The sequence below is a fragment of the Ammospiza nelsoni genome, chromosome 3 (assembly GCF_027579445.1).
Source record: "Ammospiza nelsoni isolate bAmmNel1 chromosome 3, bAmmNel1.pri, whole genome shotgun sequence".
NCBI classification, from domain to species: domain Eukaryota; kingdom Metazoa; phylum Chordata; class Aves; order Passeriformes; family Passerellidae; genus Ammospiza; species Ammospiza nelsoni.
Window position 1 is genome coordinate 72,055,304 of NC_080635.1, and position 16,205 is coordinate 72,071,508.

General features: G+C 39.2%; 1 protein-coding gene across 1 annotated transcript in view; it reads right to left on the bottom strand.

The window, feature by feature from the left end:
• The window catches only part of MFSD2B (MFSD2 lysolipid transporter B, sphingolipid), a 38,809-nt gene that overhangs the window by 10,069 nt on the left and 12,535 nt on the right, over positions 1–16,205 (bottom strand). The window contains exons 4-10 of the mRNA XM_059468977.1: positions 15,385–15,508; positions 14,106–14,184; positions 9,967–10,136; positions 5,673–5,763; positions 5,457–5,578; positions 3,038–3,121; positions 1,669–1,749 (exon numbers count right to left, since the gene is read on the bottom strand). Of these exons, the coding sequence (XP_059324960.1) occupies positions 1,669–1,749; positions 3,038–3,121; positions 5,457–5,578; positions 5,673–5,763; positions 9,967–10,136; positions 14,106–14,184; positions 15,385–15,508 (751 nt within the window). The remainder of the gene's footprint in view (positions 1–1,668; positions 1,750–3,037; positions 3,122–5,456; positions 5,579–5,672; positions 5,764–9,966; positions 10,137–14,105; positions 14,185–15,384; positions 15,509–16,205) is intronic.

Genomic DNA, 16,205 nt, shown 5'->3' on the forward strand with positions numbered 1-16,205 from the left:
TCTTTTGCGGAAATGGGTAAAAAGGGAGACATATCAGTGGAAGAAACCCAAGATTTTTGTTGCTTATCTGCCTGTTTCTAAACTCTTTGAGGGCTCTCTTCAACATAGACTCACCTTAACAGGACACATTAGTCTGGAGCCCTGTGACTTTTTTTTCCAGGAAACTGAATTTCCAATCACATGTTCACCCTGAAGGCTGAGTGAGGTTTTAGAGAAAAAAAAAAAAGTTTTCTTCCCTGTCTCCCCTTGCAGTAGAACATTTCCCAGTGACAAACTTAGGAGCCTTAAATGATGAGCTTGTATTTCATAGTGGGAGAGTACAGATTAGTTGTACAGATCACACAAGGTGGTAGGGTAGGAAGCTCCTGTGATGCATTGTCAGACACAAAATCCATCACTGAGCACACACTGAGTCCCCTGAGAAATGTCTCCAAGGTGAAACAGAGAGGTGGCTTTTTTTCAATCCATCCCCCACTTAGACCATAACAGTCAAGCAACTCAACTGTAAAATTAAGTTAAACCATGTTTACAGAGGTGCTGACAGGCTTTCCAGTCATGTAAAACTAAATTTATAGAGCCAACTTGGTTGAAGAAAGCATTTTTTGTGGCCAAATAGACAGAGGAGGAGATTTCCTAAGGAGGAAATCTGCATTCCCAGGTCTAGTCAATGGGCCAATACTGCTTTTGGCAATTCTCTTTGCTAAAGTGGTAAAAAGAAATAAGAATGGGGCTCAAATTCCAGATGCCTACTTCAAAACACATAACACAATTCAGCATATTTGGAACTTGGGTTTTAAAGTTACTTCTGATTCTCTGGAAGTCATTACAACACAGCTTTTAATTCCAAAAATTATAACTGTTCAACTCTGTCACCAGACCTAAATTTTTCAGCTTTGTTCAAATTTTGACATATAGCTTTGGTCTGGATTTTTCAAGTCCTCCTGCTTTGTTGTGCACAAGGCAATTTTTCTTTCCTCTTTCATAAGTAATTGAAGGTAAACAGGGGGAAAATGGGGAGGAACAGGCCTATACAATAACTCACCAAGGATGATGACAGAAAATTGCTGCTGTCTGCACTAAGTAAGGGACTTAAAATAATCCATCAGTGACAAGGGCAGGCTCACTGAGCTGGCTTTGCAGAGCTGTGTCAGAGTTAAAGTAGGCCTCTTTTCTCAGGTAGGTCACCTTTTTCTTTACTTCACTAATAACTGTCCCTCCCTATTCAGAGGGATGTGGATGCTCCTAGAGGGGGTGTCTAACAGACTTTTGTTTCCTTCTGTGAGACTGAATTACAGACACCTCAGCACCATATAACAAAGACAAAACAAGCCTTGCACAACAGGTAACTTGTCAACACTAGGCAACTCAGATTTGAATTTATAAAACCTCATTGAAGCTCAGTTCTGAGAGCTTCAAATGAGGAGAATTTGTGGAGATTCTTAAATAAACTGGGACCTCCCCCCGGCATCAATCCGTTTCTTTAAAGTTTCCCTTGGAAACTTGGAATCTGTCTGAAATTTGGTACAGTGATTTAAAACAAACTCTGGAAAAGAGCAAATTTCACATAGATTGATGTTATAAGCACTTGAAAGAGCTCCTGAAGTGGCTCATTTTTGTCAAACAAAATGAGCACAAGCAGAATTTTTTTTTCTCAGAGGATTTGCTTACCGAAATCCCACATGCTGCACACTTCTTGCCAAATCTCTGCAGAAACTTCTGCCAGAAGGGAACGCTCACCACTGCTGATACCTACAAAGACAAAAACCCATGTCTGTACTGTGCTTACTTCCACCGTCTTCTTCAGCTCTGAGCTCACAGACATCTTTTTGTCTAGTACCTAAAAGCCTGAAAGGAAGGTGAACATGCAGATTCTTGTTTCTCCTCATCCTTTGACCGACTTTTTAAAATTCATTGTTAAGCTATCCATCAGAGGGTTTTCCACAGTCAAATCTCAAAAGATAGTGTCTTAAAATTTCCTTTTCTAGTGCAAGCCGCAGCAGTCAAAGCTGTGCTCATTCATTAAGGTTCAAACATACTGCAAACAGCCATACTTTGTGCTAATGCCTCTTGCCGAAGTGCCTGAACCTGACAAATGATGAGTGAATTTAGCTCTACCCCATGGTACAGGAAGAAAGCTGAAGTGCAAGATAAACCTATCCTAAGATACACTTAAGAGTACATTCCATACTGAGTGTCCCTTCTTAGGAGCAATCTGTAAGAGAAATAGCTGCTTGCAGTTGACATTATTGTTTCAAACACTGAAATACTCCCCCATAGCAGCAACAACCACAAGCAATGTCATTCACCTATGCACTGAAGTACTGCTACTAATGGCAGCCTTACACTTGACCTTTATTTAAATGTCATCTAATTGTTAGTTATATTTCAGTCTTTACTTACTTTAACTCTACTGTCTCTTGTCTCTCTTCTTGGTGACCATCACTTGCAGAACCTTAAGATACCCAGCACTACTCTTTTGCTCTCCAACATCTTAGTCTTAATGGGTTTGGAAAAGATATGTCTTATAATGTGGGAAAGGATAAGTATCACCTAAACAAGCAGAAGTCTACCTCTGCATATTAAGAAAAAAGATTCTGTAAAAGGATCTTTTTGTCACACTGCCAATTGCTCTAGAGAGGAATCTTTGTATTTCTGGGTATTTTAAATATTTATCCTTGCAAGCTGCCTAGCCCAGAGGAGTCGTGTGTATGAATATGCAAATTGAAGTTGTTTAATTTTCAGCACATAGGACTGGGGAAAGGGACAAAGGAGGTAAAATTCCAAACCTCCTTTCTAGAAGCAGCTTCTGCCTTTTATAGAAGCTGTGGCTTACAGGTAAAAACAACAAGGAATGGATTAAAAGCTCCAAACCACTATTTTTTAATAAGTGCAATAGGGAACACCAGCTTTATTTCAAACAGACAATGAAGAAGGCAGTGTAGCTTCCTAACAGCCCTGCTGAGACACAAAACTCTTCTTGCCTTCTGTAATTTTGTGCCAAAGCCCAGATAATATTTGGGAGAGAAGTGCAACTCACCAAGATGGTCACCACCAAATACTGGAAGTGATTGCGGAGGCCGGCAGCGTGAGTGCAGAACAGGACAAAGTTTCCCTGTTCCAGCTGTCGAATTTAAGACATTTGGTGATCACCAAAAGACAAAGGAGAATTTTAAAAAGACAAAAATTGCATCACACTTCATGTCAGCTAAATATAGATGGTGACTGATTTGTTAAATGTAGGGTTTAGGAGTCTCATTCTTCCCTTGTTTGCAACAACTTAAAGAAGTATTAATTGTCCCATTATCACTGGAATAACATGCCAGCAATGCTGGGCCAAGCAAGAGGTGAGCCACACCTAACAGAGCATAAAACTGACCAGAACACAAATGGCCCTATGAAAAGATTCTGTCTCGAGGCTTTATTCCCCATGTCCCAGGTGCCTTGTGTTGTCTCAGCTGCAGGCTACTGCAAGAAACTCCCCTTTCTCTTCCCCAGCAAGGCCATAAATCTTTCTCCAGAAGCTCTGACTCCAAAACAAGTAACATTTCAGCTGTAATAACACTCCTGCCAACTTCCTGTAGTAAAGCAGCTGGTTTTATATGCACCCTCAGCAATGGAGAGCAGCTTTGGGTCAGATATCTACCTACATCTGAATCCTCAGCAGATGGGAGGATCTAATTGCCCTATGTTATATGACAGGTGAAGCCACTGCCACCACCATGCCTCTGCAGAACTAAGGGGGGTTCTGAACACCAGAATATGATAGAGGGCCAGCTCCAGCAATTCTGCAGAAGCAGAGTGACAGAGGAGGATTTAATAATCATGCCACAGCAGCACGATCAATTCTTGCTCCCTTTGTGTGCTGGTAGATTACAGGTGTCCAATCACCTGTATACAAATTAGGATATCCAAAAGGTTGTATCCTGTCTCTATTGCCACAAAACCCTTCCCTAGTCTGTGTCCCTGTTTATGCTGCCCTAATTTTAGACACAGGATATCACACTCTGGAATTACAGCCAATGCATCTTTACCTGCCTATTCATTTTGCTGAGCAGTAATCCACTCTCTAATTTCCACACAATTAGTGTTGCTCCCTTGAGTAACAGCAAGCAAGGGTTGCTCATACTTGCTCCACTGGAGTAACTGAGCTTCCAGGTTCTGCCTCCCCTCACACCTTCCCTTCAGTCTGCACAAACAGCAAAACAGAGAGACATGAACTGACAGATGATCTCTTCCTCTCTGGGTGCTGTCAGCAAGTAGCTGGCTGCCAGCAACCAGATGTGCTCTGTATCCCTGCTGGCTGAGAGGATGCTGGAAGGACGTGGACAATAAGGGACCTTTCATCTTTCATCTCCTCCCTGTCTCTGCAGTTGCTCACAGTACCTGCAGATCCCAGACGTGAGCAGAAATAACTTCTGTTATTGTTTCTCACCCTTGGGTATTCCAGCAAGGACTAGCAGATGCTGTGCCCAAATCCAGGCCAACAAAAAAGTTCAGTGCTTCTTTGGCAAACAAACTTTTAAGCAGTCCTTCCAAGGAACTTAATAATTCACCAGGACTGCTGGTGAGCACAGCACTGCTCTCTCACATGTCATTTTCTTGCCTTCTGTCCTGCTATTCCCTTGAACAATGGTTCATGTGACTAAGAGTTTCTTGGTAAAAATGTAATAATTATTTGCTTTTCAAAATAAAGCAAACTTCAGCTGTTATGTACAAGTTCAGAGTAAAATAATGTATTTACTGAATTGAACATGTGCTAAAAGTCAGGCTTAAAAAGCCTGCTGTACATATGGGGAGTGAGGGTTTCTTACTGAGTGGCTTTTCTACAGCTCCTCTCTTTGGGAGGATGCACCGCATCTTTTCATGAGAACCACATCCAATTGCAGGTCCTCATTTCAAAATGAGCTCTACCTAACTCTGACACAGGTGAGACCTCCTGCCTCTGAATGTCTTCTTACTCTGACCTAATGCCTTCCACCACAAAAGACTCCACAAGACCCAGTTCAGCCACTATCTGAGAGCAGTCACCTCCACAAAGGAGAGGGGCAACAGTTTAAACAGGGTACACAGAGAGAGGAACAGACAGAAGAGAAAAAGCATTCTCTAAGCAACTGAAACCAAAGGAGACTGTGCATGGATAACACAGAATGACCCAGACTGGGTCACTAGGACTAGTTCTTCACCTTTTATGAAAAAAAAAAAAAAGAACAGAAAGGGGGAAAAAAGTCTTTAAATGGTCACGACTTTGGCTTTGCCCCTCCTTTGTAAGAACAATCTCCAGCCACACAAGACCCCAGGAACCAGAAGAGGACTTGGTTTCCTACTGATTTACAGGGGAAGGCAACACCCCCTAGATCACCCCTCCAGTCACCAGCCAAAGGTTATTTGCATTTCAGACTCTCCCATGCTGGGAGTGGAATGAGGCCAGCAGACAGACTGAGAGGGTCTGAAGTTACCTGAACTGCTGTCGAGATGAGAAGAAATGAAGCTGTAAGCTTCACATATGGACCGTGCTTCATGGTGAGTGCAAGCCCCTTACAAAAAGGAATTGCTCTGTCTGAATTTAAGGCATAAGGATCTAAGAGAAGCAGAATACATAAAATAAAAACCTTTTCAATAAAGGAATTTGAAATAACTATTATTAAATTGAGGCATATTTAAATATAACTTACCATCCCTTTCCTTTACTCCAAGAAAAAGAACGACAATTCCAAGGAGATACACACCTGCTATGACCCCTGCTGCAATCATGTAAACTTTTGCCTTTCAAAAGGAAAAAAAAGACATTGAAATCTTGACAGGAGAATGACAAATCATTATGAAAATTTCAGTCCCTTTTTGGTAAGCCACCTGCAAATGAAGAAATGCCCATCTGCATACAGCCAAATGCATCTGCTGCCTCTCTGAAAAAATGTTCACTTCTGCAGTTCATTTATAAACCACACCTGCCTTAGGATAAATTCAGGGCATATAAGTATATATTTCTTGAAGTAAAAAGAAAAGAAGAAGAAGCAGTGAACAAAAGGGTTACTGTGTTGGCAACCTGAATGTTTTAAAAATTTGCTTATGTTGAGACTAACCACAGACATACACAGTCACCTAATCAAAACCATGCATCATCCACAGAGACATTCTAATTTTCAGTAAGTCCAGTTGATCTGGCTACACAAACTGCAATCTGGAATTTCATGGTGCATGGGAGAGTTCTCAGTACTGAGGTAAACATAGTTACTACAGTTTCTGCATTTACACATAATGATAATAATGACACATGATGATAATAATGAATTTTAGAAATCATACTTACATGCCAATGTTTTGAGAGTATGGTACCTTGCATGCTGGTTTTCCCAGTTATTTAGTGACATATCCAAGCAAATTCAAAATCTTTGCTTCCTTTTAGCCAGGGAGGCAAAGCCTCCAAGGATACCTCCCACACCACCAGATCTCATTTACTGTTTCTAACTCTGATTACACTGACTTTGAATTAAAGCTTTAAAAAATATTTTGCTTTAGTATGATGCAACAATTTACCATATACTGTGTTATCAAAGATAGCTAATAGAGCTTTTTAAAACAATGATTACTTGATATGAAAACTGAATTTCAAATTATTGGTTATATATTGTAAATGAAATTATTATAAGTCTAAGAAGAAATTGGCAAAAAAATGCAATTACAAGAATGTAGTTCAAAATATAAAGACAGTATAGGTGCAAATGCATTCAAATGAACCATGTAAGAATATAAAATTTTCAAGAAAACAGCTTTTGTTAAGATGTGTACATTTCAGAAAATAACTTGGTGAGATAAAGGATTGCAGGACTATTCTTTATATGGAATAAAGGTTTGGGTTTTTTTATATCAGAGCTATAAATTAAGTCACAGAGTACTTTCACACTGTTGGTTATGGCTTGCACAGAATATAGACTACAGTAGTGGAGATATCTGAATTCACTTAAACAAACCTATTTCAGCCTAAAATGAAGCTGGGGCAGGAGAGAAGGGGATTAGAAAAAGGGATAGTAACAGGACTCCTTTATGATTTTCATATTTTGTTTTTATGTATTTGTTAGTTTGCTTGAAACATTTGAATTAAATGTTGTGTTTCATAGGCCATCATTAAATGAACTTAAACTACCAAGGGTATTCATGGTCGGCCAGATAAGATTCTCTAACCCTGAACAAAACTTGTTAGCCTGTTCACAACTCCATCAATACCCATGTTTGGTTTCCAGTAATAAAGATCCATTCATAAGCTTATAGTAACAACTTCAGGAGAGCTTAAAAATTACCATTTTTTCCACTTCCTTTTTTTCAGTAAGGAGCAAAATAATGCCAGTTGTTCACTAAGTGCTTTTTAAACTAAGTGTGCTCTTGAGCAGCTGAGAATTAGTCCTTGTGACAAAAAGAGTCAGGGTCATATTTGTGAAGGGCACTAAAAGAAAGTCAAGATTTGCCCTCTTCTAAATATTTCCTGATGGAGGTACTTCAAGTTAAATTAATCTAGTCTGGTCTTGCCTCAACTTGTAACTTAATGCCCATCAGCCATACAACCAAAATTAAGATCCATCAAGGTCTCCTCTTTATTGTGCAATTAATTAGGTGCATATTCTGCTGTGTGGTGTGAACAAAGGGCAGGTTTCCAGTCACACTGCAACTTCAGGATCTGATAAATGTTTGTGTCTGAAAGCTTTCCCATAATTTCCCAGTTTTAGTATCTAGTTTAATGGAAGATATTGCCTCTACCTACAAACTCTGGCTACTTTAAGCTATGGATTTTTGTTAGTTTTTCAAATTAGAAAACTACTTGACATTCAAGCCATTGTGAAATTTCTTTCTCCATCTCCCTCTGAAAGGACAGGAAAACACATATGGTTAAGCAGAAAGAAAATAAATCAAGATTGTGTATTTTTTTCCCCTTGAAAGCCATTTCAGAGGTTTCAAAATATAAATTGGGGATTTTAGTCTGAAGTAGATTCAGACAGGGAATCTGCTGTACAATGAAATTCAGCTTGCTCCGTGACTTTTCAAACTTCTTGTCTTGACAATTCACAGAGGTGTAATAAACACAGTAGTGCTCTGCATCAAACCGTTGTCCCAGAAGCTAAAAAGGAAGGCAGGATGAAGTTCTGTGTCTCGTTAAAACACACACTACAAGTTACCAAAAAGGCATCTCCAAAAACACATTATTCAACCAAAGAATGGCATGACCACCTAGAGAAGCAGCCCAGCTGTCCTCAGACTTTTGCCCAGATCAGCTCTGTGAGAAGCCTGTGCCAAAAAAAACAAGAATTAGGTGGCACAGAGGCAAAGAATAGTGTCTGGAAATGGGGGGAGGCAAGGCTTTGACCCTCCCTGGGCCACCAGTGCTGATACCAGACTATGCAAATCCAAAACATAGATAAAAACATGCCTTAGCCTGTGATTTTACTGCTAGTGAAGCATGGTAATAGGAGCTACTGCCTTGCATTAGGAAGAGCACAAATATGTACTTCCTCTTTTGCATCAAGCATTTGAGATTAGATTCATGTCAAGGAATCTTCTTCTTCATAGGGTATTTTATATACTGGTTGGTGCTTGCACTGACATAGCAACAGATGAAAGTATAAAAAGAAAGGATGAATCCAGTAGTTGGTAAATTGGAACCAACAATCTGCTGATTTCACAAGTGACCTAGGGAAAAAAAGCCCTACACCATGTAATTGTTTAATTCAGGGCCTGTTTCAAGACCACTGCAAACAATGGAAGACTATCAAATTGTGTTAACTGAGGTTTGGATCAGATTTTAGGTTTTCCTCCCAGATACAAAACCTTCTTTGTTTCTCAAAAAATATAAAACTCAAGTACGAGGAGATTAAATTATTTGTGCAAAATTACAGGAAAAGCCTGTCATGGAAAATTAAATAAATAAGCATGGATCCCTAGGTTCATTCCACATGTTAACCACTGAGATCTGCCCCCACTAATGGCATGTTACCAATCATTTGCTTTCAACAGTGCTTTGTACCTTCACAAAAGTACAGATTGCAAATACGACTTGGTTTTGTTCACAAAATTGCCATTAATGTGTACAGATCTCCAGTGGTACCTCCTCTGGAAATCAGTGTTGCTGAACTGAAAGATCCTGCTGTAGCCACACTTTTTTCATGGAATCATAGAATGCTTTGGGTTGGGTGTGACTTTCAAAGATCATCTCATTCCAGCCCTCTGCCATGGGCAGGGACATCTTCCACTGGACTAGATTCTGAGCCACATCCAGCCTGATATTGAGCACTTCCAGGGATGGAACATCCACAGCTTCTCTGGGCAACCTGTGCCAGTACCTTGTCACTCTCACTGAAAAAAAAAAAATTAAAGAAATCTTCCTAATATCTAATTTAAATGTACCCTCTTTAGTTTAAAACCATTCCTTCTTGTCCTGTCATTACAAACTCTGGTCAAAAGTTTCTTCCATCTTTAAAATCCCCTTTTTGTACTGAAAGGCTGCAATAAGTTCTCCCTGAAATTTTCTCTCCTCCAGGCTGAGTCCTCCAACCTTCTGATCATTTTTGTGACCCTCCTCTGGCTCTGCTTTAATAGATCCAAGTCTTTCTTGTGCTGGGGTCCCCAGGACTGGATGGAGTATTTTTGGAGGGGTAAAATGTGCTTTTCTTACTAAGTTTCTATAAACTGTAAATCAGCCCCTAGTGAAAAGTAAGGGTGGCCAAGTCCTTCCCAGCTGCTTTATGGGTTTGGTGCCTCCTGCAAAGCTCCTCAAAGAAATTCTGGTGTCACACTGAGGAGGAGTTGCAAGGACAGCAGAGATGGAAAGCATTGTCTGCAACAAGGTCATTGCCTGAGCTCCAGCATCACAGATTTCAAGGGAGTCGTGTTCACACTCATCCTGCTGGACATGATCTGGTATTAGAGAAACATCCCCTACCCTTCTCCATAGGATATTTTAGTGTGTTCACAGACACTTACTTGGTGAGACAGAAGATCTGAGGGGTCTGGAATGCTGGGAGTGTCATGCCAGGAGTCAGTGGTGTTTACTGAGGGATTCACAGTGCAGTGGGGAGAGACATGAGCACTGGCCACAATCTGCCCCTGAAGTGAAGCTCCAATCAAGGTCCCAAGCACTTCCATGGTCATTCCTAAAGAATGAAAGCACAAATGTGCACTGAGGATGGGAATCTTGTTCATCTGTCTCACTGAAGGGAAATGTTATCAAATCATTTCCTCTTACAGGAATGAGCAATGCCAAGAACAGAAGAACTGAAAGGTCAGTAATAGAATGGTTTCAACGGCAGAGTTTTGTCATTTATTTTCTCATCAGGTTTGAGAAGAAGCATCCATGAAAGAGCCTTTTCTATACAAGCTGCATGAGAAATGTGAATGCTGAGATTGGGAGCCACAAGGGGATAACATGGAGATCTTTCATCTTGAGGACCAGAGTGGAACTACTTTTTAAATGCCATTTCTTCCAAAGTAGGACTTGGAGTCATGATATCAGACTGTTCATCTCAAACTTGGCAGCAACTTGTGAAGCACTTATCTAATCAGACCTCTGAGTCCTCCAACTGTAAAATAAAGTGATACTTGCCTCAGGTTTATGGAAATAGTACAGCTACAAAGCTCTTGGAAACAGCGGGTGCTGTTCTTAATTGCCTAAGGCCAGAGTCAGGCAGAACTATCTACCTCAACCTCAGAGAACAATTCAGATCACTAATTCTCACCAGAAAAAGGGATCATCTAACAAAAAACAACCAAAGCCTTCACTTAGGAAAACAAAAATCTAACCCTGGGGATCATCTTGTGAAATCGATCAACAACCTGACCAGGTGTTGCAGCTGTGTTAAGGCAAATGGTGAGAAATTTGGGTTCTAAACCCTCCTCACCCTGAGGGATTTCAAGCCTGCTGTGCCTGTTTCCCTGCAACACGGCCATATCCAGCATCCCCATGGCCAGGAGATAAACTGAATTCCTGTCCTAGCTCCAGAGACTTTTTACACATTTTGCATAAAGATACATTAGGGCTGAATGCATGAACAGATTAAAGATGGCGGAAAAGTCTTCCCATTTGTGAGGGAACGCACTTCTCATTGACCCAAACTTCAGAGTTTTTTTTCTATTTTTTCTCTTTCAGTGGCTCCCAGGGTCATATGTTCCTTTCTGAGGAGCACCATGGAGGATTCTGAAGGGATGCTTCCAGAGCAGGTTGTGTCCTGGTGGTTATCATGCTCCCTCTGGGATTTGACAGCTGTTTCAAAAGCTCCTAGGTTCATGTTTATTCAAGTCCCCTGATCTATAACAGCCTTCAGTGACCTCAGACACGTGACTTTTTGTGCGTCCCTGTAAAGGAATAAAAATACTTCACCATCTAAAGGGAGGGCAATGGACACAGATTGTGAGGGGTTCAGACACTGCAGCAATGCAGGCTGTCTGTAGCTATGCAAGATCCAGTAAGGAGAAGAGAGGCTCCCTAGGAGACCTGGACCTTTTAAACTATTGCTACTTTGTTCCCTAACTGAAAATACTTTTGAGTGGAAAATCGGAGGCGCCATGCAACATTAATTTAAACCAATGGGAAGTAAAAAAAGCCCCTTCCCCGAGCTTCACATCCAATCTTACCAGCAATGTTGCAATTCAGTCCATGCACACAAAAATCCTGGCAGATGGTGGAAATCAAACTCCAACCTGGTCTGAAGTGTTTGGACACAAACTGGTCTCAGTTGGGCATTGCAGAGCTTCCAAACTCAGTGCAAAGGCAATGCACTCAAATCACACCTTTCATTCAAACACCACCTACACATTCATCACCTTTGTCTAGGGCTCTACATCTGCATTTTATCAAGAACTTGTATAGAATAAAACCCAGAAGCATCATTAGAGGCACCAGAAATATAACCACTGTGAAACTATTTTCTAAGTAGTGGCAAGAGCTGAGGAACAGGTATCCTTCAAAGTTCTTGTGTGCCCAGAATTTATGATGTATTACTTTCCACATCAGCCAAGAAAGCTGATCTGCCAGCAGATTGTACCCTGAAGTAGGTTATATTTTGGCCAGAATGTAAGTAGGAGTTATGTTAAAGCAACTTTGGAATCCAGTGTTTCTACCTTGCATCAATAGCAACAGCAGAATAAAATTTATAATAAGCAGTTCTGCTTGTCTCCAGCAGAGGGTAATGGATCCTCTGATCCCAACCTTATTTTTAAGCGCACACTTCATATGACACAGCTGTTTTTCTTTTACAGTTGAAGAAATGCCTGAACAACTGACTGCATCCAAGACAGTATATCAACAGGAAGAATTCTCTATGAAGCCCAGAGAGAGGCAGAAGTGTTTAAGTAAAACACTTACCAAAAAAGGAAAAGGTAAAGAAAAAGGTTCTCACATAAGCATAACCATTACAAGAACCCTTTCCTCCAAACAAATATTGTATCAACATGCACAAAAATACCAACATTTGAAAAGTCAAAACTATGGTTCACTCCACCACCTTAATTTGGTTTAGGAGAACAGCTGCACACTCAAAAGTTAAACCCTTTCTGAACAATAAATGACATGGAGTCATTTTCTGAACTTTCAGCCATGGAGTTCAACAGCTTTTATGAGTACAAGTTTCACATGCCTGTGAAGCCCTGCATGGGACTAGCAGATCAGAAATCACATTTATTTGGATCAGAGCCTCTGAAGACATAAAACCAGACAATAGAAAACACTAGGTACATAGATTTAGTTAGAATTTAGGCCAGATGACTCAGAATACAGTCAGTGCCAAAGAATATAACACAACTGGAATCTCCTGCTGTTTAGTCCTGTCATGTGGCTGTCAGTCCAGAATTTTTCCTAAAGACAGTTGATGATAATGCAAATTACAACAGTTCTTATCTCTGGAGAGGGATTGGGTTTCTCAGGGGATATCATATCTAGAATTTTTGACATTACATTTTCAGTTCTTCTTGCTATTTCACTGTGCCTCTGTGGGTCTCAACATAATCAAGGATGTTGAGAGTTAGAAGGACTAATGGAAGAGAAAAGGGATCTTGTCAGGAAGACAAAACAGATGCAACAAAAAAACCTAAAAGATATTCTAAAGCAACACTTTAAGGACTAGTTAAGACATAGAGAAGTCTTCCATGTAATATTTGACTTTTTTCTCTTTATCTTGCTTATTGCAGTTACACAGTAAAGAAGGCATGAGAACAGAGCTGAAGAGAGTAGGAGGGGAGGAAACTGTTCTTGCATTCAATTTATGATCTATACAGGAAATCTTGAAAATATTTTCACTGCACTTTTTTTTTGTCTGATTGATTTGCTTCAAAGCTAAAAGTTTGTCTGGTTTTGGTAGTTGAAGAGACAGAGATATGGTCTGGAAAGCCTCATTCTTTTAATTAATACACTCAGAGTGCTAGCTGTATTACAACAAGATCTGCCTTTAAACTACCTGGTGTATGCCAGAATTAATTTAAAAAACACAGATTAAATGAAAAAAGATATTTCAGTTGGTGTGAACATGCACACAAAATTACTTTCCTTTTTGGTGAGGTTAGGTGTCTTGGTTCTATGACTTCTCAATTTTTTTTCTGAGAACTCATAGAACCAAGAAAACCTAACCTCAAACCTGAGAAAATAGGTTTGGCATCTGAATTTATAACATGAAACACATAAATCTGAGGAAATATGAACTAAAAAAGAAGGTGACAGAACAAAACAACAAACCCCAAACAAAACCTAAACAACAAACTCCTCAAAATTACTTTTATACTTTCTTTAATTGAATGTTTCTTGGTTTTCCCCCTACAAATCACCTTGAAATTAAACCATTATTCCTTACCCTGATTTGGTTAGGAGTGATTTTTTTATTGTTTCCTCTGGCTAGCAATAAACCAAAAAGAGTTTATAGCTGATCAGACAATTTGAGACAATTAAATATTAACGTCTCCTATTTAACTAAAAAAATGCAATTCCTTTGAAGACAAATTAATTTTCATCACATATTAAAATATTCTTATAGAAGTCGAGTTTAGGGACACAAATCACTAAGAACTTCCTATAGATTAAGAAGTATTTTCCATAAAACTCAGTCCAATCCCCAAGAGAGAGCCCAGATCACACTCACTATAGGCTGTTGCAGAATCTCTGTCCTTCTGGTCCGTGCTGAGAAACATGGTGAGGGCAGAGTATGGTACTTGGAATAACTATGGGAAGAAAGAACATAGGAAATGTCAGGGTAAAACTGCTGTATTCCTTTGATATCCAAGAAAATGGTTTAATGGGACCTTGGAATTAATTTAGAACATTCATTCAGAACACTAAGAACCCTCAACTAATTTTTGTGCACACAGTCCTGCCTTTTCTTTCTGGTTTGAAAAGCATATAAAAGGAAAACAGTATATTTCAGAATACAAATAATAAATAATAAAATACCCAGAGGGTTTACCTCGATGTTGTGCTCCTTCAGTTTCGTTGGAAAAACATCCTTCACTGAGAGACTCAAAAGAACTTTTCTTTCTTTGCACTAGGACACCATTGTGCTCCTAGTTTGAGCTAACTAACAGGAAGCCAAGCCATAAAGAAGAAATACAGTTTTTCACTTTATTCAAGCCAGAAGACTATACAAATACCCAAAATATTTCAAACATCTGTCTAATTATGTAAATCCAGGAGATAATAGTGAAAACTACTCTTTCAGCACCACTTGTCACACGCTCCTTAATTTAAGCATAAGTTAAGACCACTGCAAAGTGGAACTGGGACATGAACCTGCTTGAATAACCAAGTTCTCTGTGGTGTTCCCACCACTCCAGAAATCTGTAGCCAAATTAAGTCTTGCACTCTGCATCCCACAATGTTTGTACAAAACGATTTTCTGTTCACCTCCATCAAAAATGGTACGTGTGTACATTTTCAAAACTGCCAGGGAAACCCTGTGTTTCTCTTTCAAAAGAAAGAGGAAAGAAATTATTTAAATTATTTAAAAGAAAGAAATTATTTAAAGAAATTATTTAAAACAATTATGGATGCCTTCTTTCTACTGGGAAAACAAAGGACTTAGGGAAATATTCAAGCTTAACATGAGAATACAGAATTCCTAATCTTCTCCTGAGAAGTTATGAGAAGTTGGATGTCCAAGTGGAATTAGGAATCTGAACATCTATACAAGAATGAGTTGAGGGCACTGGAGGTAACCTGGATGAATTAGCAGTTCATTTACCGGAAAAAGCATTGACAGAAACCACCAACCAGCAGAGTTTGATAAAAGGGCATCTGCTTGTCCCTTAAACTCACTAGAACTAGAAGTAAAATGTGAAAACAAGTTTACCAAATATGAGTGCTCTAATGTAGACAGACAACAAGCAAGTCCCTGCTGAGAACATCATGACCTGTATTCTACTTACTGTGGTCAGTGCTTGAAAAAGGCAGTGGAAAGTCAGGTACCAAGCAACTCTTCCTGAGACAAATGGAGGTAGGTACCACATTAAAAAATAGGAGATTATTGTGAAGGGTGTACATGCCAGCACCCTGAGAAGAAAATTAACACACATCAACAATCTTAAAATAATGATAGTAAAGCACATTAAATTTTCCTGCTAATAATCAATATAACACAATTTATGTGCAATTTTTCTAACTGCAGTAATGTATGCTTTTAAATATCAAAATTTAGTGTGCATTAAATACACAGATTAATATAAAATATATTAATATTAATATAAAATATATAAATACACAGATTAATACTTTCATAAAGAGGAAAAAACCCCAGTGAGTCTGAAAGAAAAGAGCTACACTTAAATTAATATCCCACTCAGAAGTGACAAAATTTCCTTTCACATGCACTGTAACAGCACACCTATATTGCCATTCCTTGGCATATCTCTCAGATTACACATTTATTAGAAAGAATCACTAAAAAATAAGATCTCTTATCATGTCTTTGCATACTCCAGAAATTTTTACATGAGTTTACTTATTATTGAGATTCCCCCTTCTAATTATAGTGTCTTTGGTTTCTCCCTGAACTTAGTCTCTTCACAGCTACTTCAAACAAGTGTAAATATGTTTATACACTTAAAAATATTCAAAAAAGCAAAAGAGACAATGGACAACCCTTTGTGAAAGCTCCTACACTGTGTCTAGTTGGGTAGATGATAATTTCCTCCATTTAACTCCTAATCACTTCAAACACAAAAGGATCATCTTCAGAGAGGAAGGTGTC